The sequence below is a fragment of the Geospiza fortis genome, unplaced genomic scaffold, assembly GCF_000277835.1.
Source record: "Geospiza fortis unplaced genomic scaffold, GeoFor_1.0 scaffold636, whole genome shotgun sequence".
Lineage (NCBI taxonomy): Eukaryota > Metazoa > Chordata > Aves > Passeriformes > Thraupidae > Geospiza > Geospiza fortis.
The window spans coordinates 991,334-1,012,573 of NW_005054435.1; the positions used below are offsets into that span (position 1 = coordinate 991,334).

At 40.3% G+C, this 21,240-nt stretch overlaps 1 protein-coding gene across 8 annotated transcripts in view; it reads left to right on the plus strand.

Annotated features, from left to right (window-relative positions):
- Positions 1 to 21,240, plus strand: part of KIAA1109 (KIAA1109 ortholog) — an 80,190-nt gene that overhangs the window by 30,671 nt on the left and 28,279 nt on the right. For 6 of the 8 annotated variants that reach the window (XM_031061963.1, XM_031061964.1, XM_031061968.1 and 3 more), the window contains exons 26-48: positions 12 to 270; positions 1,925 to 2,768; positions 3,583 to 3,653; positions 4,126 to 4,299; positions 4,599 to 4,719; positions 5,533 to 5,679; positions 6,026 to 6,153; positions 6,265 to 6,467; positions 7,888 to 8,085; positions 8,726 to 8,937; positions 9,167 to 9,318; positions 10,175 to 10,325; positions 11,145 to 11,297; positions 12,555 to 12,795; positions 13,417 to 13,565; positions 13,990 to 14,209; positions 14,867 to 15,025; positions 16,027 to 16,202; positions 16,294 to 16,469; positions 17,094 to 17,800; positions 18,976 to 19,203; positions 19,578 to 19,671; positions 20,634 to 20,684. In XM_031061963.1, the coding sequence (XP_030917823.1) occupies positions 12 to 270; positions 1,925 to 2,768; positions 3,583 to 3,653; positions 4,126 to 4,299; positions 4,599 to 4,719; positions 5,533 to 5,679; positions 6,026 to 6,153; positions 6,265 to 6,467; positions 7,888 to 8,085; positions 8,726 to 8,937; positions 9,167 to 9,318; positions 10,175 to 10,325; positions 11,145 to 11,297; positions 12,555 to 12,795; positions 13,417 to 13,565; positions 13,990 to 14,209; positions 14,867 to 15,025; positions 16,027 to 16,202; positions 16,294 to 16,469; positions 17,094 to 17,800; positions 18,976 to 19,203; positions 19,578 to 19,671; positions 20,634 to 20,684 (5,014 nt within the window). The remainder of the gene's footprint in view (positions 1 to 11; positions 271 to 1,924; positions 2,769 to 3,582; positions 3,654 to 4,125; positions 4,300 to 4,598; positions 4,720 to 5,532; positions 5,680 to 6,025; positions 6,154 to 6,264; positions 6,468 to 7,887; positions 8,086 to 8,725; positions 8,938 to 9,166; positions 9,319 to 10,174; positions 10,326 to 11,144; positions 11,298 to 12,554; positions 12,796 to 13,416; positions 13,566 to 13,989; positions 14,210 to 14,866; positions 15,026 to 16,026; positions 16,203 to 16,293; positions 16,470 to 17,093; positions 17,801 to 18,975; positions 19,204 to 19,577; positions 19,672 to 20,633; positions 20,685 to 21,240) is intronic. The other 2 variants (XM_031061965.1, XM_031061971.1) reach the window with 1 other exon arrangement.

Sequence of the window (21,240 nt, forward strand, 5' to 3'; positions counted from 1 at the left end):
CTTGATCCTAGGCAAAGGAAATGGTGTCAAAAGGAAAGATTGGGACTGCAGATCTGTGGGGATAGAAGTGGAAAGGAAAGCACAGCACCTGAGCCTCCAAGTGCCGCTGCGCTCCCACAGCTCCTCCTCCTCTTCAGAGGAAACCAGCAGCTCCAGTGCTGCCCTGCCCTTGCTTGCAGGGGAGAAGGACAGCCCCTCATCCACTGCTGAGGATCACCTGGGACAGAAGGAGTTCCTGCCCAGTGCAAAAAGGGAAGATGCTCATGGAAGGTTAGTAGTCTTGTCCAGGTAGGCATCTAATTTGACTCTTGAATGCTCCAAGATGTAAGAAATTTGAGATGTAAGATGTGGGAACCCAGAACATCCCTCTGGATGTCCAGAGCGGCCGACACCCCTGCCAGGGCGCTCAGAGACCCTTGGCACAGAGCCCAAGATGCCTGTGGTTTTAATTATGACCCGTGGAGCAAATGACCAACCTTATATGAAGATCAGCAAGCCACAGCAGTTTAGGTAGATTGGTAGCGAAGTTATCATGGAGTGGAAAAGTAGATTTTGGGGTTTCTAGAATGGGGATTCAGGAGGCAAGATGGAGGGATCTGGGTGTGTCCAGTCTTTCTCCTTCTTCTTCTTCTTGGACTCCATCTCCTGCTGTGATGGTGGCACTTGCAGATTGGCTTAGAGTAGAAGCTCACTGTCTAACACAGGTGATAGGTATTGGGAAGCAATTGTAAACATTGTACATAGTTTTAGTATAAACACATAACTCCGCCCTGGGGGCAGGCAGTGTGCCTGGAACTGTCCTGCTGGATGGACCTCGGCAGGCCAGGAGAAAATTTTTTATAGATAAGGAACAATAAACAACCTTGAGACAGAGAACTGAGGAGCTCTGACTCCTTCTTTGAGCGCCGGGCTGGGAAAAGAGACTTTCTGCCATTTATCGGGGTCACTCTGAGCAGCGAGAGATCCCGAGACATACAGAGGATGTAAAACCAAACATTTAACAAGTGCTGGTAACATGCTGGATTTTCTATCTTGCTCAGGTAACCATCCCCTATTAGGGGCCCAAATAATCATTCAAACTAGGAAACATGTTTCAGCAACACCATTAACACTTGAAAAATAGCTAAATCAAATTTCTTACTCTGGGGGTCTTTCGGGTCGCTGTGACCCCGAGAATGTTAAAAGTCTCTTTTCCCAGCCCAAGTGCTTGAAGAATGAGTCTGAGCTCTTCAGTTCTCGGTCTCAAGGTTGTTTATTGTATCTTATCTATAAAAATTTTTCTCCTGCCCTGCCGAGGTCCGTCCAGCAGGACAGTTCCAGGCACACTGACTGCCCCAGGGCGGTGTTATGTCTTTATACTAAAAACTGTGTACAATGTTTACAATTACTTCCCAATACCTATCACCTGTGTTAGACAGTGAGCTTCTACTCTAAGCCAGTCTGTTTAAGTGCCACCATCACAGCAGAAGACGGAGGCCAAGAAGGAGAAAGGCTGGAGGAATGCCCAGATCCCTCCATCTTGCCTCCTGAATCCCCATTCTAGAAACCCCAAAATCTACTTTTCCACTCCGTGATAACTTTGCTATTATTCTACCTAAACTGTTGTGGCTTTCTGATCTTCATATAAGGTTGGTCATTTGCTCCACAGGTCATAATCAAAACCACAGGCATCTTGGGCTCTGTACCAGGATGTCTGAGACCCCTGGCAGGGGTGTTGGCTGCTCTGGACAGCCAGAGGGATGTCCTGGGTCCTGACATGTATGTGGACAAGTGGCAGAGTTCAGTGTGTAACCAGCATTATGAAAATAATGGCTGTGCTAATAGAGAGCCATAGAATCACCGATGCATTTGGCAGCTGCTGCAGTGCAGGAAGAGAAGCATTAGTACAGAAATAATCAAGTGTTGTGTTTCTTTGTGTTCCCAGTGTCACTGTGGAGGCTGCAGAGGGCCGGCCTGCATCCCCTGGCCCCCAGGAAAGGCCCGTGGGCCAGTCCCCCATGAGGTCCCCCCTGAAGCGCCAGGCGTCCGTGTGCTCGGCGCGCCTGGGCAGCACCAAGAGCCTGACAGCCGCGTTCTATGGGGACAAGCAGCCCGTGCCCGTGGGAGTGCAGTTCAGCAGCGACGTGTCCCGCAGCGACGAGAACGTCCTGGACTCCCCAAAGCAGAGGAGGAGCTTTGGCTCCTTCCCCTACACGCCCTCAGCAGATTCCAACTCCTTCCACCAGTACCGCTCCATGGATTCCAGCATGTCCATGGCGGATAGCGAGGCTTATTTTTCAGCTGCTGAAGAGTTTGAGCCAATAAGCAGCGATGAAGGTCCAGGGACTTATCCAGGGAGGAAGAAGAGAAAAAAGCAAGCTCAGAAAGCTGAATACAGTAGGGGGTCTATTTATCACAGCGTGGAAGGGCCCTTAACAAGCACAATCCACAGAGAAATCAGTCAAGATATGAAAACGTTGCCAATTAAGACTCATCCTTCCCAGGCTTCATTTGTTTCAGCTCTGGGAGGAGATGATGAGCACGCTGACAACATGTACGTCCTGGACTCTGAGAAGACTGTGGAACGGGAACAAATCACTTCCCAGCAGCCTGTAATGGCATGTTACCAAAATTACCTGACACAGTTCCAGGTGATCAACTGGTCAGTAAAGCATCCAACCAACAAAAGAACTTCCAAATCCTCATTGCATCGCCCTTTGGATCTTGACACACCAACGAGTGAAGAAAGTTCCTCATCCTTTGAGCAACTCTCTGTCCCAACTTTTAAGGTATGGAAGATGGAGGAGTAGAGAAAGGAGTAAGAATTCAGAATAACTTAAAAGGGCTTAGTACCAGTTATGTGAATAAGATACAAAAAACTTGAAATTCCTTTGCTTTTAGTTAAAGAATACCTTGAACTTCTAGCTTCACATCATGGGACTGTGTGGCTGGAAGGTTGTGGGCAAAAAGAGGAGTTAGAATTCTGTGGATGTGTATTCTGAATTATCATTGTTGCACTTAAAAATGCTGTCTGTTGAATGATATACAGCTGGAGGACATTTATGTGAGTTTTGTTTAAAATGAATTGTACACAACTCAAATAGCAGTACATTTAATACTGATAAAGTATACTTCAGGCTCTCAGTGCTTTATTTCAAAATTAAATTGCAACTCAGGTTTAGGAAATTATTTTTTTTAAGTGACCTGAACATACATGCTTAAGGAAGGAGGTGAACTGAAATATATGAAAAATAATGACTTGATATAAATGACTTGATATAAAACAGGTGATTGAGTTCTGGAACTGAATTTGTTATCATTTCGCAGAAAAGGTTTGTGTTGATGCAAACCTTATGTAGATTAGTATTTGAAGGAGTTTTTTAAAAGCCAATAAATCAATGTTTATGTAAAAGCAGTGTAATCTGATTTTTCAAGGAATTTAAAAAGCAAACCTAGGAGTTCCTGTATCCTATATTGGAGAATATGTTTCAAACTGTTCTTTTAACAAAAACAGTTTTAAGGGGAGTTCTTAAAGATCCCTTGGTTGGGGTGTTTATCATATATGGAAGGAATGTAATAAACTTCTTTGCACTTCTATCTTAGATTGTTAAACAGGGTCTCACAGCTAATTCACTGCTGGACAGAGGCATGCAGCTCACAGGATCAACATCTAAGTAAGTTGAACACATAATGTATGCTACATTATTAGCATATTTTTCAAGAGTAGGATTTTTATTTTACTCCTGTGAAATATTTTGGCTCCTGCTAGCCCTTTCAAAATTTGATTTACAGCAGTAGTTTTCAGTACCAGATCTATTTCAGAACAGATCATTCTATTATGAAATATTTGGGTTTGGTCAAACAGAAAGTACACAGTGCAAGCATTAAATTATTTCACATGTACATTTTCAAGATTATGAATGGTGATTTCATTTAGATGAATTTGGAGGTGCTAATGCAAGTGTCCATTTCATTGCCAGAAGCTTAACTTGAATTTAGGGGGGATTGTATTTTTGTACTTTCTAAGATATACAGTAGAGGAAACCTGCTGTTACGTGGGTTTCATTAAGAGTTAAAATGATAGCAGAACACTTTTGTGTTTGTTTTTGCAAAGCCTGATCACTGATGTGTGTTTGACTTGTCTAGCACACCTTACACTCCCTTGGATAAGAAGTCTGCAGAGAACACAGATGATGAAACAATAACAGAGGAATGGACGTTGGATCACCCGGTCTTCCAGACACGCACAACGGCCATCGTGGAAATAAAAGGAACTGTAGATGTAGTTCTGACTCCTCTTGTAGCAGAGGCACTGGATAGGTAATTTCATTTTGATGGCACTAAACATTGTCTAAAATCACAGCTGTTGTGTGGTTGTCTAAAAACACAGTTCTGCTCAGCAAAGGCGTAGGTAAAAGGATTGAACAGCATGGCTGATGGAACAGCAGGGCCTGGTGCCCACCGGATGTAATTCTGCATTTCCTATGAGGTGCCTGGAACAATGGGAAGTGCCCTTTGTGTCTGTCAGTGCTTGTGTTTCCTCTGTAGTGTTAATTGCACGTGGCTGATGGTGAAACTGGGAGTTTCAATGGTCTCTGGTGGCTCTTTTCCCCTGCCAGGTACATCGAGGCTATGGTGCACTGTGCCAGCTCCCGGCACCCGGCAGCAATCGTGGATGACCTGCACTGCAAAGTCCTGAGGGATGCTGTGCAGAACAGCAAGACCAGCTTCTCAGAAAATGTGAGGGAAAAACAAGGATATCCACATGGATTTGAGAGAATGCTCATTTCTGTATCTTAGATACAAAATATTTTAACTGAATTTAGTGGTTTGAGATATAAAGCTAAAATGATAGCTATGTTAATTTGGAATGCATACTTACATGCATTTTCATAATCAACTCTTAGATATTGTCTTTCACTGTCCAGGAATCTTTTACAGGATTCAAGTTTTTCTGTTTTGGATGGTCTAGAGTAATTTACATCAGATGAAATCACACATTCTGTTCTTGGAAATTACTATAGCTGGTATTCTTAAGTATTACATTCATCTCAGTGAGATGTTACTTATTATTTTATAGTAGTTAGGGAGTGCTTTGAAAGTGCCTGTGGGGTTTTTTTGCAGTTCATCTGAGACCTTAAAAAATTCATTTAACTTAAATAGAATTGTATGGTAGCTCTACAGAATTAGGTGTTCTTTCTGTCCATGGTAATGACCATATTTATATTTTATGGTTTCTTAGACTTCACAGTGTAGTGGACACTAATAACTTGGTTCATAGTAAGTTGTCTGATATAGCTTACACGTGTAGAATTCAAACTTCCAGCTGAAGTCTGGTTGTTCAAGTTTACTGCAGAATGGCACTGCTGCCCTTATGGTTTTAGACCTACTGTACCTCTAAGTGCTGCAGCCCTTATTCTGGAAATCATGGTAAATTGCCTAAAATCAAGTCAGAATCTCTTTCTGCTTCAATGCTAATAAAATATCCTGTTACTCCTGAGCTCAGCAGCTCTTGAGTTTGTGCTAATAAATTATTTTTCTCTCCTCTTCAAGTTGTCTTCCAAGCAAGACATCAGAGGAACAAAAATAGACACCACCACAACAGGAACAACAAACCAGGGACCAGCACAGACCAATCACTCACTTAAGCAAGATAATGTGACAATTAAAGGTCTTCAAGCCAATGTTACAGTTCCAAAGGTAACAACTTTTTTTTAAGCTTATCAGTGGAAAAGTGCCTCACAAAGTTTTTTTATTTTGGATCCCTGTTTGTTCCCCAGAAGCTGAAGTGAAGCTATGCATTTGTGCTAGACAACTAAAGTTTTGAATTTTGGAACTGCTTAATTTTATGATGGTAGACATGCAGTAGTTAAATATCACCCACCATAGGGGTAACTGGCTGCCATGTCTTTAAATGATATTCTGGGTGTCTCGGTTTTATTTTTCCTTTTACTGCAAGTATAAGACAAGGTTCTATCAGAAATGAGTGATTAATGTAACATGCTTTTCTAAATATCTTTACTCTTTGATGGAATTCTGTGTGCAGGTGAACCTGTGTTTGCTACAAGCATCTGTGGATGAATCCCCAGGAGTTTCTTCCAGCAAAACCGTGACCCACGTTTCCCTGGTAGCTTTGTGTTTTGATAGAATTGCTACTCAAGTTCGTATGAACAGGTAAGAACAGAACATGTCGCTATTTGTCATAAACTTCAGACATGTTTGTTTCATTGTTTTTGTTTATCTTGAGGTTTGCTTAATTGCTTCTCCCTCCCTGATATTGTAAAGGGGTATAGTTGAGGAGACTTCAAACAATGCAGAAGCTGGGAGGAATTCTGTCACATTTGATCGTTACATCCAAACCAGCAAAATGCAGCCCCAGTCTTCTGGCTCACTGAGATCCAACTCTGGAGCAGAAAAAGGAAAAGAAATTGCTGCTAAATTGAACATCCATCGTGTTCATGGACAGCTTAGAGGTCTTGATACAACAGGTATTGAACAGTATTAAAATGTGGAAATGTCAGTTTTAATAGAAGCAAGTAGTTACAGTTGGTCTTGATCTTGTAGTTTGGTTGTAGGTTTTTTGTCAACATGGATGAAAAGCTACTTGCACCCAGAGCTTTTGCAGATATTTGAAAAAGAAGTTTGGGATGAATTATTATTCCACTAAGTGCTAGATTTAAACTTAGGCAAACTAAAAGCTGTCAAGACAAACTTGTAAGCAGTTTGTGTGGCAGATGTGTTGCCCTGTAAATATTGACCTGCACTGCTGGAATTTGAGGCCTGAGCTGCCTTTCTCCCAGCTAATCTCTTTTCAGCTACCATTTTTGTCACCTTTTGTAGGGAATGAATTACACTTCTTTGCTTTTTTACTGCATTCTAACACTTTCAATAATTGCCTGTTGTGCCACAAATTTCAGCATGACAACCTGTAGATTTTTAAAACTATAACAACTCTAAAGCTGAAAATGAGATCTATCCCATTGACTTCCTTCTTGTTTGTGTTAAGGAAATGCCTTCAAGAAGCTAGGAGTGAAGTTTTGCTCTAACTCCTGATCCTGGAAAAACAAACCAGGAAAAGATGACCAAATGTAGAGGCTGTTTTTGTTAAACTGCTTCAAGTTTGATGGAATCTACACCAGTTTTGACTTGGTTCCATAAGGAACAGGAGTCTTCAGACATGAGGAAGTACTCTGTAAAGCCAAGAGGATTAAAAAATACACAATAAATAAATAAACAACAGAAAATCCCATTGCTGTGCAAAGATGAGTGAGCAAATGAAATTGGAGGAAGACAAAAAAGAGAACACTGCAATGGTTACCTCCCTTTTTACTTAGTTATGGATGGAATCTTAGCAGTAGTGTCCTGTGTCAGGTATGCCACAGACATTCAAGAGGGCCAGTTTTGGAGTTCTAACCAAGAAAAGTCATCATTTGCTGTTTAAAAGGTTTGAGAAGAGCCTTTCTAAGGATCTTAGCATCTCATGTTTACTTCAAAAGAGGGGTGCAGTTACAAACTGGAGGCAGGGAGTAAGGATTAGAAGGGATATAATGTGACTCAGTCTAGTTCCTTTTCCTGAGGTATTTGATATTTAGGTATAAAGTGATTTAAAATACTGCTCAGTCCTTGGGTTTTGGTTGGATTTTTTTTTCAAATTTAAAAATTATCCTGCCCATATTAACAGACCAGGAGCAAGGCTATTTTGCCCTCTTTTTGTGCTTTTTTTCTTGCTCGTGTTTCAAGTTTAAACTTTTTCTTTCTTTTTTTTTTTTTCCTCCCCTCCTGTTTGAGGAATACTAAAGGGATAACTCCCACAAAACACTCTAAACTTCAGAGAGCTTTTGGAAGTTGTAAAGTTTTTCCATTTTGGAGCAAAATAGTAAATATTTATTTATCTATTTATTTTCACAGATATTGGAACTTGTGCAATAACAGCCATTCCTTTTGGGAAATCAAAAGTTCTTTTTACTTTGGAAGAGTTGGATGAGTTCACTTTTGTGGATGAAACAGATCAACAAGCTGTTCCAGATGTAGCTCGAATTGGTCCTAGTCAAGAGAAGTGGGGTTGGATAATGTTTGAGTGTGGAATTGAAAATTTAACTATAAAAGGTAAAGCTTTTCAAGGCTGTGTATTTTTTTTTGAGATTAGTGACAGTTCTGTTGATAGGTCTTCTGGCTTAGCAATTATTTGATTAGAAATTGTTAAATCTGGGTGATGCTGAATAGAACATCTCTGTGGTAAACAAATTTCATAGGTTACACAATAAAGACATTTTTAGTTGTAAGTATCACTAAGAATAGCATATGAAATAATTTCATACGAACTGGTTTCATCAGTTTGTGAACTTAAGGTTGAAATTGGTGCTTTCACTCGTGACTCAAATCCTCACCTTATCCACAGGAAGTGCGTTACAGAGCCAGAGTTTTGCTCTGGGAGAGGAAAGCTAGTTACAAAAAGTAAAAAAACCCCACATAGTATATGTGTGTTTTCTATCATCAGAGTTACTTTTTTTTTCAGAGAATAATATTTTAAAAAGTCTTTATGTGAGTACTCTTCATCTACTTGTGGTAGAAACTCAAAAGGATCAGAAGCTCAAAATTGTAGTGATAAGTTGTTGAATAAAATGGTAATGCATCTTGTTTAACTAAAATCCTGTGTATTGCTCTGCTTAAGCACAGATCTTCTCTGTGGGCCGTCACTTAGAGCTGTTTACAGCTGCCAACCTTTAGAGTCTGGGTATTTTTACAGGGGGAAGACAGTCTGGGGCAGTGCTGTATAACACTTTTGGAGTCATGGGCAAATCAAGGGACACAGAGAGAGGTGGATTGCTTGCATCAAACAACTCTTCAGATTCCCCCACTGGCAGTGGCTACAACACTGATGTGTCTGAAGATAACCTCCCTTGTGACAGAATAAGTCCCTCTTCAGATATTAATGGAAATTCTGTTTCAGATGAGCAGGTATGTTCAAGCTGGGTAGAAATCATTAGTCACTCATCCTGTTTGCTTAGACACTAAACTTCCAGCTTTCTGCAGAGTCCCTTGGGAGGATTAGCATTAATTTATTTTGCTTTGCCTAAATGCCTGTGAAAAAAAGAATTCTGAGCATGTATGGTGTGTTTGTGCCTTTCAGTGTAATAATTTTGGAAGTCAATTTCCCTTCTAACTTCATCATTCCTTGTTTTTGAAGGACGAAGGTGTTGAATCAGATGATCTGAAAAAAGATATCCCCTTGATGCCTCCTCCCCCTGACTCCTGCAGTATGAAGTTGACAATCAAAGAAATTTGGTTTAGTTTTGCAGCTCCCACCAATGTGCGCTCCCCAGCCCATATATATTCAAGGTATGATTTTGCCTGATATAAAAGAGGGAAAATGGCAGGTCTGCTTTGTTAAATGGCATTTGTATTTGGTAGGTTCTGAATGGAATTTCAAGCTTTGAAAATGATAATTTTTATTTTGTGTATATCACAGTAAGACTTGCTTCAGTTTTTTATTGTAGTCATTTCTGTAGAAGTGCTGCTAGAAAATTCTTACAACAAAATTAAAAGAAGGAAAAATGAAGAGTAAAAAAAGCCAAATGAAACCAAAAGCCCTCACTAGCAAGTTCTGGTGAGATGGAAATATATGAGGGAGAAAGGCAGGGGAAGGTGTTGGTTTTGAGTAGATGAAATGCCAGTGAAGAGAGCAGCTCAGTGCTTTTGGTATTCAACTGGATATCATGCATGATCTGATGGCCATGCACTATAAAGTTCTAGATGTGTATTTCTAAGGTAGTTTTTCACATCATGTATGTAGAATAAGGCAAATATTTCAGTCTGTCAGTATAGAGCCATAACTTAGAAATACTCTGCTGGTACTCTTGCCTCAGCCCTTTAGCAAAAGTCCTTCATGACATTTAACACTTCAGTGGGATTCAGTCAGTGAGGAGCATTTCAAACTGTATGATTTCAGTAGGGAACACAAATGGGAAAAAGAAGGAATAGCAGTAGCAAAAGTGGGAAGAATCATGTGTGTGAGTGAGTAAAACACAAATTCTCTCAGGTACTTTTTGCCAGTTCTTGTTTTCTGGGCAGTGAGTCTGTGTTTATTACTTGGCTTCAATGTCCCTCCTATTTGACTGTCATTCATAAGAGCACCAGAAAATCCTGCTCATTGCTGCTGCTGCCTGTGAACACCCCTTTCTCTTTGTCTCCACAGGCAGCTGAACCTCCTGAGCACTGCAACACCTGCAGTTGGTGCTTGGCTTGTTCCCATTGATCAAGTGAAGTCGTCATTAAATAAGCTGGAAACTGAAGGAACCCTGCGAATCTGTGCTGTTATGGGGTGCATTATGACAGAAGCTCTAGAGGTAAATGACCTTTATAAAATCAATGAGCATATCAGAACAGGCCAATGTGATAGATAAAATACAGTCTTTGGAATTCTGGATGTTTTCACTGGCAAACTTAGAGCATCTCTTGTGAGCCTTTGGGATTGGTCACAAGAGATCACAAAAAGCTGTGGTTTTTGTACACAATCTGAATTCCAGAGCCAAGTCTCATGCTTTTTACAGGAGTGCATCTCCAGGTAAAATAAGAGTAAGAAGTATGGCTGTAATGCCTGGTATATTTTATGAAGTATTTTTGTTTGCTGTTGCTTGGATTGGCACCATCTAGTGGGAAGATTTGGACGTGATACCCACGCTGAGATCCTGTCTTGCCTAGTGACATGGATGATCTAAGTGTGATGCTGGTTTTCTGCTTTGCTCAAAAATTATCCTCTGCAGCAGTCTCATATTCCTACCTCCTTTCCTGTTTCTTCTTCCTGCCCTCTTTCTAGCAATAAACCAAATTTCGAAAAGTGCCTGTTTTGTCTTTAGCTAGGAATAAACTGTTTCTTCAAAAATTGCAGCTAGCTTTGCATATATGTCTGTTAGTCTAGATGTAATTTTATAAGGCCTGCAATTTGAATCCAGCCTTTTCTTTTATTGCTTGATATATATAAATATGCATCCAGAATTGTTTTTCACATGCAGTATTTAAAATAAGGTGAGTACCCACGAGCCAAATCCTTGTTGCAGAAGTTCAAAATGAGGTTAGACGTTTGTTGCCTCATAGATGAAATCTTTTCATTGATGCTCTGTTTGCAAGTATGTTCATATGCTGAAAATGTTTTTATTTCAATCTAGAATAAAAGTGTGCACTTCCCTCTGAGAAGCAAGTACAACAGGCTTACCAAAGTGGCTCGTTTCTTGCAAGAAAATCCCTCTTGTTTACTCTGTAATATATTGCACCATTACCTTCATCAAGCAAATTACTCCATTATTGAGGATGCCACTATGGTGAGTTACCAGGAAAACTGGAAATATCTGTCTAGTTTCAAATATGCCATTTCTAATGTCTTAAATTTGGCAACAATTTGAAGAAGGTTAAGAAACAGGAAAATATAAGCAAGACTCATATATGAATCTTTAAAGTGATAAATAGGTATTGTTTCTCTCATTGCATTTTCTTTGATATCTGCTATTTTTCTTATGACCTGTATATATGCATAATGTTTATCAATTTATTTTATTGGTAAGTATGTGAGATCATAAACCAAAAAGGCATGCCTTTAAAACTGTATATGGCTTTTTTTATCAGATTTTATTTCCTCTCTATCATATTTCAATGGCCTTTTTATAAGATTTCATTTCTCATGGTTTTAAAATTGAACGAGTCTCAATTACTGAGGCAAGTGCATGAACTGGTTAGTTTATTCCAAATTCTCTCCTTGGAATTAGTTTTCATGAAACTAATTTTCTAGAAACACTGGGGTAATGCAGACAGTTTAAGGAAGGAACTAGAATTGTACAAACTTTAGGGTTCAAGAATCTAATATTTTTCTTGATGGCTTTAGAGTGTTACTATCCAGATCATAGTGGGAAATAGTTATTTGAACAAACATCAGGCAGAAGGGGGAGGAGTGTTTATTCCTGATTTTGTGTCATTTTCATAATCCAATTCCACAGCTGTCAGATTTAAACACTTTGGTTTTCAGCATATTCAGCTGAGAGACAGTGATCAGGAGTAGCACAGTTTGTGGCACAAATAGCACAATTTGACTAGTGGTCAAAATGCCAAGCTTTTGTTTTCTTTAGGACAATTCAGTGATGTAATCAAAACAATCCCTATATTTGGCCTCAAATTTATGTTCCTAATTCACTGCTTATGAACAATTGAAAGAACAATCTCTTTAATTTCAGTTCTGTTTGTACAGAGTTGCTATGAATCTTAGCCCGTAGCTCAGAGCCTGATAATTACTCAAGTGCTTTTAGCTTCGTATTTAACAAACCTGCTTCCTGTTGTTTATTTTTGGCCCCGTGGGCTAGATCCTCAGGTCATGTAGATAAATGTATTTACTGTGTTCAATGAAGCTGTAATTTTTTATCTGTCAGCTCCTTGGCTTCTTGCTTGATGTGTTATGGTGCCAGCATGTTTGTCATAAGCGTCTTAAGTATAGAGATTTAAGAGAGCTTTGACTTTTTCTCCCCTCCAGTTTACTTCAAAATGCTGTTATATGAATTTTTAATATATATATATTTTTTTTTTATTTAAAGAGTGATGGTCTTCCTGCCTTAGTGACCTTAAAGAAAGGTCTGGTTGCCTTAGCAAGGCAGTGGATGAAGTTCATTGTGGTCACCCCAGCCTTTAAAGGAGTCAGCTTGCACAGACCAACCCAGCCAATGAAACTGCAGCCAAATGCCAGCCACGAGCATGAGGATGGCCTTGGATTGGACAATGGAGGGGGCCTGCAGAGTGACACGAGTGCTGATGGAGCAGAGTTTGAATTTGATGCAGGTATTTTCATGTTGTTGTCCCCATAAAAATTCACAGGGGCAAGCAGCTCCTCTCAGACATTTCTATCTTCTTTACTTTTAATGCTTGATACATTATAGTCTCCTTAGAATTATCAAGCTTCTCTTTTTACATCACCTTCATTCTGAAGCTGCTGGTAACAATGATAATTATCATATTACAATAACTAGTGCTTGTTCAGGGAAAAACAAAACAGGAGACCTCTCTTTCTTCACACCTTTTCTCTTGTTTCTTCTTGCCCAAAATCAATCAATTTAATTATTTGCTACCTTTCAAATAAAAGGCAGGCAGCAGTTAGCAGTTTTAAGAAAGCAAAGATAGATATTTGTGTGAAAAACTTGTATGTAATCATACAGTATAAAGGAAATTTTTACCCCTTCTCTCAAATACCTGTTTTGATTAAGCAGAAACACTTGGATTATTGAACAAAATCCAGCACACCCCTGTCTGAGGTGTTCTTATTTGTCTGTGAATCAGACAGCACTGTGTAGGTGTGTGCCAGCACTGGAAGTTCATGACTGCTTGTAGATAAATGTGCCTGATGCTAGATAGATTTGGAGAACCAAGATTATCTAAATGAGGACAAGTGTTTGCTTGGTGCAGCCACTGTGAGCGAGCACACGATGCTGCTGGAAGGAACGGCCAACCGCCCGCCCCCTGCCAGCGCCTCCTCTGGGCCTGTCACCGGTGCTGAGATCATGAGGAAGCTGTCCAAGACTCACACCCACAGTGATTCTGTGCTGAAAATCAAGGTGAGTGCACTGGGCTGGGCACCAGGGCAAAGGGGGGTCTAGCTGGCCTGTTCAGGAGCAGTTCTGTAGCTGCAGATGGGTAAATGCCTCCAAAAAGTTACTATAGCACATGGAAGGTGTGCTCCTGACCTTGCAAAAGGGATGCTCCACCAGTTGGTCCGTATTCTTCATCTGTTCTTTGTTTTCTTGCCAATTAACTTCCTGTGCATCATTTAAGGATGTGCCCTAACCTTTGCAGCCTTTGACCTTTTATTTATGGCAGCACAAACAAGGATTTAACTGTCATGGTACAAAATCAAAGACTGGCAAAGCTCTCCAGTAACTTGTACTAGAATTGTGCTCCAACCTTATATTCAGACCAAATATTATTTTGTTTTTGCTGTTTCCACAGTACTTCATTCAATTCTTTGTTTTCTGCTCACAGGGCATCCATCCATATCATTCCCTGAGTTACACCAGTGGAGATACAGCTACAGATTCACCAGTGCATGTCGGCCGCTCTGGAATGGGAGTCAGGGAAAGTCCAAGGAAGGAAAGTCTGCTCAGCTATCTCACTGGGAGCTTTCCTAGCCTGCACAATCTTTTGGAAGGGACTCCTCAAAGAAGTTCAACTGCAGTTAAAAGTAGTTCTTTAACAAGAACAGGTAGGATGTAGTGTAAAAAAGTATGATGTAGCATAAACAGGTATGATGTAGCATAATTTTTGAGTCCTTTTGAATGAATAAGGAAATAACCATTTTGCATTTGTTTTTTCTTGACCTTGTAGGTAGGTCAAAAAGAGAGCTGAAACTAATATTTCAGTAACGTAGTTTGCATATGATAAATTGAAGATTTTTAGTAATGGTTTATGAAAATGTTAATTTTCAATGAATATTTTAGAAGCTCGAAGCATTGAAGTGTTTATGCTCGGTATTATTTTTCAGAGTGTATTGTTAGTGTATTTTCTTTATATGTAAATGACATACTGTATTTGATACTGTATTTTCTCTAAAATCTCTCTCCTTTGCTGTCAGGGACTGAAATATTGTTCAGAAAAAAAGGTATTTTGGTTTCTTCATGAATCCTTTCCTCTAATTAATGGTAGAGATGAGCAAATGCAAAGCCATGTGTAGTGCAACATCCATCAGTGCCACTTGTAACTTCTGTGGTAGTGCTGTTTGACACATAATTTAGTGGAATAAACCTGTAGAATTAGGTTTATTTTTATAGTTTATAGATGTTGGCAGTGAAATTGTGCCATGTTCCTTGTTTTTGCTGACTTGGATGCAAGAAATGCTGAAGTTTCTGCTTTACCTGCACAGGAAACACTGTGGCCACAGACATGTTGTCTGAGCACCCTTTGCTATCTGAGCCCTCCTCTGTGAGTTTCTATAACTGGATGTCCAACGCCGTGGGCAACAGGGGAAGCGTCGTGCAGGAAAGCCCAGCCACCAAATCTGGGCACAACAGCCTTCCAACAGGTATTGCTAATTTGCAGCTGAGTTCCAGGTGGTTCTGGGTTGGCTGTGCCTGTGTTTGCCACTTTCTGACTGAAAGTAATTCAGGGAGTGATTTATGATCAACAGGACTTACGTGGTTCAAAGTATTACTTGTGGGACTTTGCAGTAACCTGGAAAATGAAAAGATGGGATTTAAGCAAAACTGATGTTTTCTTTTGCCTCACCCTACTTCCAAAAATTTAGCTTTTTTTTGCTTTTGGAGCTGTCAGTGTAGCTGCCAAAGCAATGTGTAGCTGCCAAAACTTAAACCATAAAATCATCTTCTGTTGCCGAGTTCCTTCATTTTGTTGGCTGTTTTTGATTTTATTTGCATATGCTTATTTTGTGATTGTGCATTGGAATCCTTGCTCTTTCTCAGTTCAGTTTTGAGACTAAATGTGTTTTGGAAGTAACTTAGGAATGGGTTAACTTGTGTAAGGGAATAAAGAAAAAATATATTTCTCAAAGTCATAGCTGTATTAAAGAACCAGGTGTAATAATTTATTGCAGCTCATTTATTTTTCTTCTTGGCCTGTCATCATTCAGAGTTTTCAATGTGTGTCTTAATTTTCTTTTTCACTAACACTACACGGGAATCTTTTTTCTGTTAACGCTCCTTCAACTGTGCTATATTCATCTTAGGCAATAAGAAGTTGTTTTAGTTTGTTTTTAATATTGAAACAACAGTCTCATCCTACAAACATCATCGTGCTGTACATATTGCTGTGCATATTGAACTATTGTGGTTCCTTTGTAAACTGGAATGTATTTCTCTGCAGAAAGAGTCTTTCCAAATTTGAATTGGACAATGTCTACCTGTTCCAGCAATATCAGGCTGTTTCTTTATCCTGAATGCCACCTTTGTGAGGTTACAGCCCTTGCTGTGGCTCGTTTATCTGTGTAAATAATCTTGCTGAATTTATCAAGTCAGTGGTGGTAAGATTTGCTGTGGTGTTAGTGTTCCATGGGTATTTATTTTCCAGGTGTGGCACCCAATCTTCCTACCATCCCCTCTGCTTCAGACTTCAACACAGTTCTGTCCAGCGACCAGAACACCCTGGATGGCACCCACTCGCAGCACAGCACCAGCCAGGATGACATTGCAGGAGTAGAAGAGGGCAACCAGGGCTTTCCTGCTGTCCAGCTGGCAGATGCACAGGTAACTGGGGTTGCACATCACCAGATGGTGAGCAGGAGTGTGGAAATGATCAAGGTCTTCAGTAACTAAATGGGTGGGTTTTGTTTTGTAGGTTGTTTTCAAACCTCTGCTAAGTTACACGGGGATTCAGTCGCAGGATGCGATGCCCCTGTGCTACAGGATGTACTTTGGAGAGTACCTCTCCTTCTCAGGAACTCTGGACTGCCTCAGAGCAGATATTGTTGATTCAGACACAGCAAAGGAGAGGAAAAGCAAGCGAGCCCGAAGGTATGATGAGAAATTTAAAAACATGTGTACTGGCTAAAGAGCAGAAATGAGGCTTTTCATGTGGTGACAGGTTTCCAAAGTGCTTTCATAGGATAAAGAGCAGCCCTTTATTCTTCTAATCTTTTGTTCTGTCTTCCTGTTAAAATATTTTTTTAAATCCTCCTACGGAATAATTTGGGAATTGTAACTATTTGAATCTTAGGTGCTTTTGAAAATTGGAGATTGGGGAAGGGGGAGAGCTGGTGGAAATAATAGTGGGGGGGAATTTGAGTGGCTCTGAAATGGTGTTTGATAATTAATCCTGTAAATAATAATGATGTGAATTCTTGTGAAAATGCTTAATCTTCCCCCAGACCAATTTTGGGCAAAGCTTTAGGATGCAATGGAATGACTGCATGCCAAACCAGGTTTCATAGAACTAGATGATTTCTATGTTAGTAGCACACAGTATGAAACTGTAAAAGTTCATTTTATCATATTTAGAACTGTGGTAAAAAGGTGATATCCTAAGGGAAATAAAAGGCTGGGTTCAGTAAATTAGATGTAAGCTGTGTAAAAAGCATATTTGACTCTCACTCTCATAAAAAGCAGCACAGTGGTAACTTGTGCCTTTCCTTTCCTTAGGCAAGGAGCTGTCAATCTCCCTCCTCTGGAATTCAAACCAGCTTTGATGTTGGAGACTTTCAGCATTAGCGCCGTGGTGATGGAGAAGTCCATGTGCACCCCTCACAACTCCACCAACGCGCTTTCCTTCCACGACTTGAACAAGCGCTACTACAACACCTTCCACTGCAACTTCACCATCTCCTGCCAGTCCATCAGCCAGCACGTGGACATGGCCCTGGTGCGGCTCATCCACCAGTTCAGCACCATGATCGACGACATCAAGGCCACGCAGACGGACATCAAGCTGAGCAGGTACACGGCTGGCTCGGCCTCCCCGACGCCCACCTTCAAAACCCGCAAGCACCGCGACTTCCGCTCCTCGGATTTCAGCCGCAGCTCCCGGGGCAGCCTCAACGGGGGCACCAGGGTGAACAACACCAAGAACAAGAGGACAAACAATGACAACAACAAGAAGGAGGCTCGCAACAAGAATTCCCTGGGGAGGTCAGAGCGAAGGACGTCCAAAGTGTCCAGGAAAGGCTCCAAAGATGTGGTTGACCACGTGACGATCCATATGGATGACTCTGACTCCATTACTGTGTCGGAACAGAGCGAGCCCTCTGCGGAGTGCTGGCAAAATATGTATAAGCTACTGAACTTCTATTCACTCATTTCTGATCCCACTGGCATCTTAGAAAAGTCTTCTGAAACCTTTGGACCAACAGGTAAAGTGGTTCATGAACCCAAATAACCGAGTGTGTGTGTTTTTGCTTAAATGGTGCTTTCTGAAGCTTGCTCATGAGGTGTTTTCTGAACTGCCCACCCCTCTAACTTGGATCAGAGGGGCAAGTGATGAGGACAGAGGTGAGCTTTTGATTAGTTCACCAAGATGACGTACAAAAGGAAAGCTTAACTTTTCTCACTAATTGCATAGTGTGGATTGAGTTTGTTCCTCCTGAAGTGCTGTTTTGTGTTCAAAGGAGTATGGAAATGCTGCATATTATCATTCTGTGGGAATATGCAAGCATGTACGTAAGCCATCCTGAGGGAATTAATCTCTGCCTTGAGAATGACTGACAGTAAAAAAAAAAAATTTGTGAATCTTGCTGTGAGAGAAGGAAAGGTGAAATAGTGATTTTGGTCAAGTCCCACAAAGATTACAAGTGTTTGGGTCATATTTTCACCATTTAAAACTTGTAGATCTGGTGTGGTTATTGCTATTTCCAATGTATTTCAATACAGAACAGCAAATCTGAGAGCTGACTTTAGCATCATTCTCTTTGTTGCTGAACTTAGGTTGCTGTGAATATGCAGGTGATGGTATAGTTGCTCTATTGCCATATTTTCCTTGGACTTCTTTTAGCTAAAGAACAAAAAACTTCTGAGAAAGTGTCAGATGGGAACTGGTATTAAACAGATACCAGTGTCTTTCATGCACAGAATATCATATCCACAATTACAAGATCTGCACAAAGTGTAAATTCTTACATTGTTTTTAGCCTCCTGAATGTTGAAAAGGAAAACTTGTTCATCCAAAAAGATGAATTATAAGAATCTCTGCCTGTGCAATGATCAAAAAATTAACAGGGCACTTGGAAACTGTCAGGGCATTTTTCTGGTATAACAAAATCAGATCATTACAAATATTTATATAAGGTTCATAAGAGCACATCTGTGAATAATAATGAAACCACATTGCTCATTATTGTCTTCATGGTGTCTTGGATTCAGTTCAGTTGCAGTGATATTGGGGTGGAGTGAGTGAAGCACAGATAATTTTCCTGAAGAGTTTTCTTGACATGAAAGATCTGTGATCCTCAGTTTGAAATAGACCTATAAATGGCACATGCCAAGGATTTATCCCAAATGGAGCCCTAAGGAGCTGCTGCTGTCTGTGCAGGTGTGCGCAGCCCCACGGAGCCGGCCTGCAGGGTGGTGTTTGAGAACGAGCAGGACAACGGGCGCAAGCGCAGCCTGGTGACCTCGGAGCCGCAGCACGTCACCCTCATCGTCTTCGGCATAGGGATGGTGAACAGAACCCACCTGGAGGCCGACATTGGTGGCCTCACCATGGAATCTGAGCTGAAGAGGATCCATGGCAGCTTCACCCTGAAAGAGAAAATGAAAGGTGGGATCAGCTAAAAGCATTCTCTAAATAATTCCCTGGCAGCTTTACATGTGCGTGTGCAGTATGTGTGTGTGTGTGTAATATAATAATATTCAACAAGTGCTTTTAAAAAATTATTATTAGGATGCTGAAGGATTATAAAAGGATGCTGCAAGCTTTGCAGCAAGTGCCATGGAGGAAATTATCTTTGAAGACAGTCACTCATTTTCAAAAGCTTTCCTCTTATCACATTTTATATTTGACATCACTTACTGTGACTGCTAAAGCTGTAATTTTTCAGTTATTTTCCTGCTGCAATATTTTTAAAAGCAGTAAGCACACCTGAAGTATTGTACTGACTGAAATGCTGTTAAATACATTTTTTTTTCCTGAAGATGTGCTACACCAAAAGATGACTGAGACATGTGCCACTGCTCACATAGGAGGTGTCAATATCGTCCTGCTGGAGGGAATTACCCCAAATATCCAGTAAGTATGAAGTCTACCATTTAAAATTGTTCAAATTCATAGAAGTGTTATGAGTTATATTATTTCTCTTGTGCTTCTAATTGCTTGTTGAAACTTGTAGGTTCAAATCATATGAGATTTGTGGGGAGTAGTTAATCTTCTGATGGTAATTATTCCTGTTTAAGAGCTATAGTGTCTCTTTAATAGATGTATTTTTCAACTCTCATGATGCATCATTCTTTGTTCTCTCATGTTAGTTTTATCGTTCTAATATCCCTTCTCCAGCCTTTATGTAGTTGACACAACGTGGCAGGGCAGGGGAGGAGAACCACTTCCTGTGCATGAACATCATGAATCACTTGCTCAGCATCCACATTGTTCTGGCTTTTTCATTTCTGCCAGGTTCACAGACTCAAAAAGGCCATGCATTATTTTAATTTGTTCCCAGCTGCATCTCTTTCTGTTTGAGTTGCAGAATGAGCTGAACCACAATTCTTTGTAGCACAGATCACCCTCACACAATTTGGGTGTTAGCTGGGTAACCCTCAGTATGTGTACTGGTCTTAGAACATGACTCTTGTAGAAAGGAGCTAAACAATGTCACTTGAGTTTCTCTCTCCTTTTAATTCCTGGGTAGTTTGCAGGATGCTACATAGAAATTAAAACCTACAGAGTTTTATAATTTCCTCAGCTAAATTGCTTCCAGTAAGCTTGTTTCAGAAGGATAAATAAAAGTTCCAGTCTAACAGCCATGAACATATTGGGAGGGTACAAAAGGAAAGGGGGGAAATAATGATAAATCTTAAAAACAGCAAGATCAAAGAACAAACATGAGCAAAACCAAAACCTTCACCGTGGTAATTTTGAAAATAAGTGTCATATTGTGGGTTACAAATAATTAACTGACTAATTTTGCATGACTGTTTATTCTTTATTTGCTTTGTTTTTGTTTTTCTTGCTTTCTCTTCAATCTTCATCTGTAGACTGGAGGATTTTCCTACATCTCCTACAAGCACAGCCAAACAAGAGTTTCTGTATGTCATATTATTATGTTTAATAGTCTTGCAATTAACTCTGTGTTGTGTAGATAATGGCTGCTTTCCTACTCTGTGTGATTGTGGAGGCAGATGATGCTTGAATACATCTTGGTTCATCCTCTAGTATTACCTAGATAAGCTTTTTTAATGAAACCTGCTAAATATCTGCCTAAAACAAGTCATTGTCAATGTTAGCAATACAGTTTGAGGGACTGCTATTGCACTGCACTCACTACTGTAATGTTGGAATGGTTTTAGTGGCCCTTAAGTTCTTTAGATCTGCTCCTGTACTTATTTCAATGAGCTGGAATAGTGTTGATAAATGTTAGGGAACACAGAGGTGAGATTTGCTTTGGAACTGCTGTGCTTGAAATGATAGTTGTGGTGCCATCATGAACAGGGCTGTTCCTTTTTGTCTTTATTTTCCTGTGTGCTGGTTTAACTCCCAGGTATGTTGAAGATCTGTGTCTGTCTATTCAGTGTTGTGGTAATGCAGGATTAACTTTAAAATGTCCTTATAGCTCTGGAAGGAGAGGTGGTGGACTGAAAACTA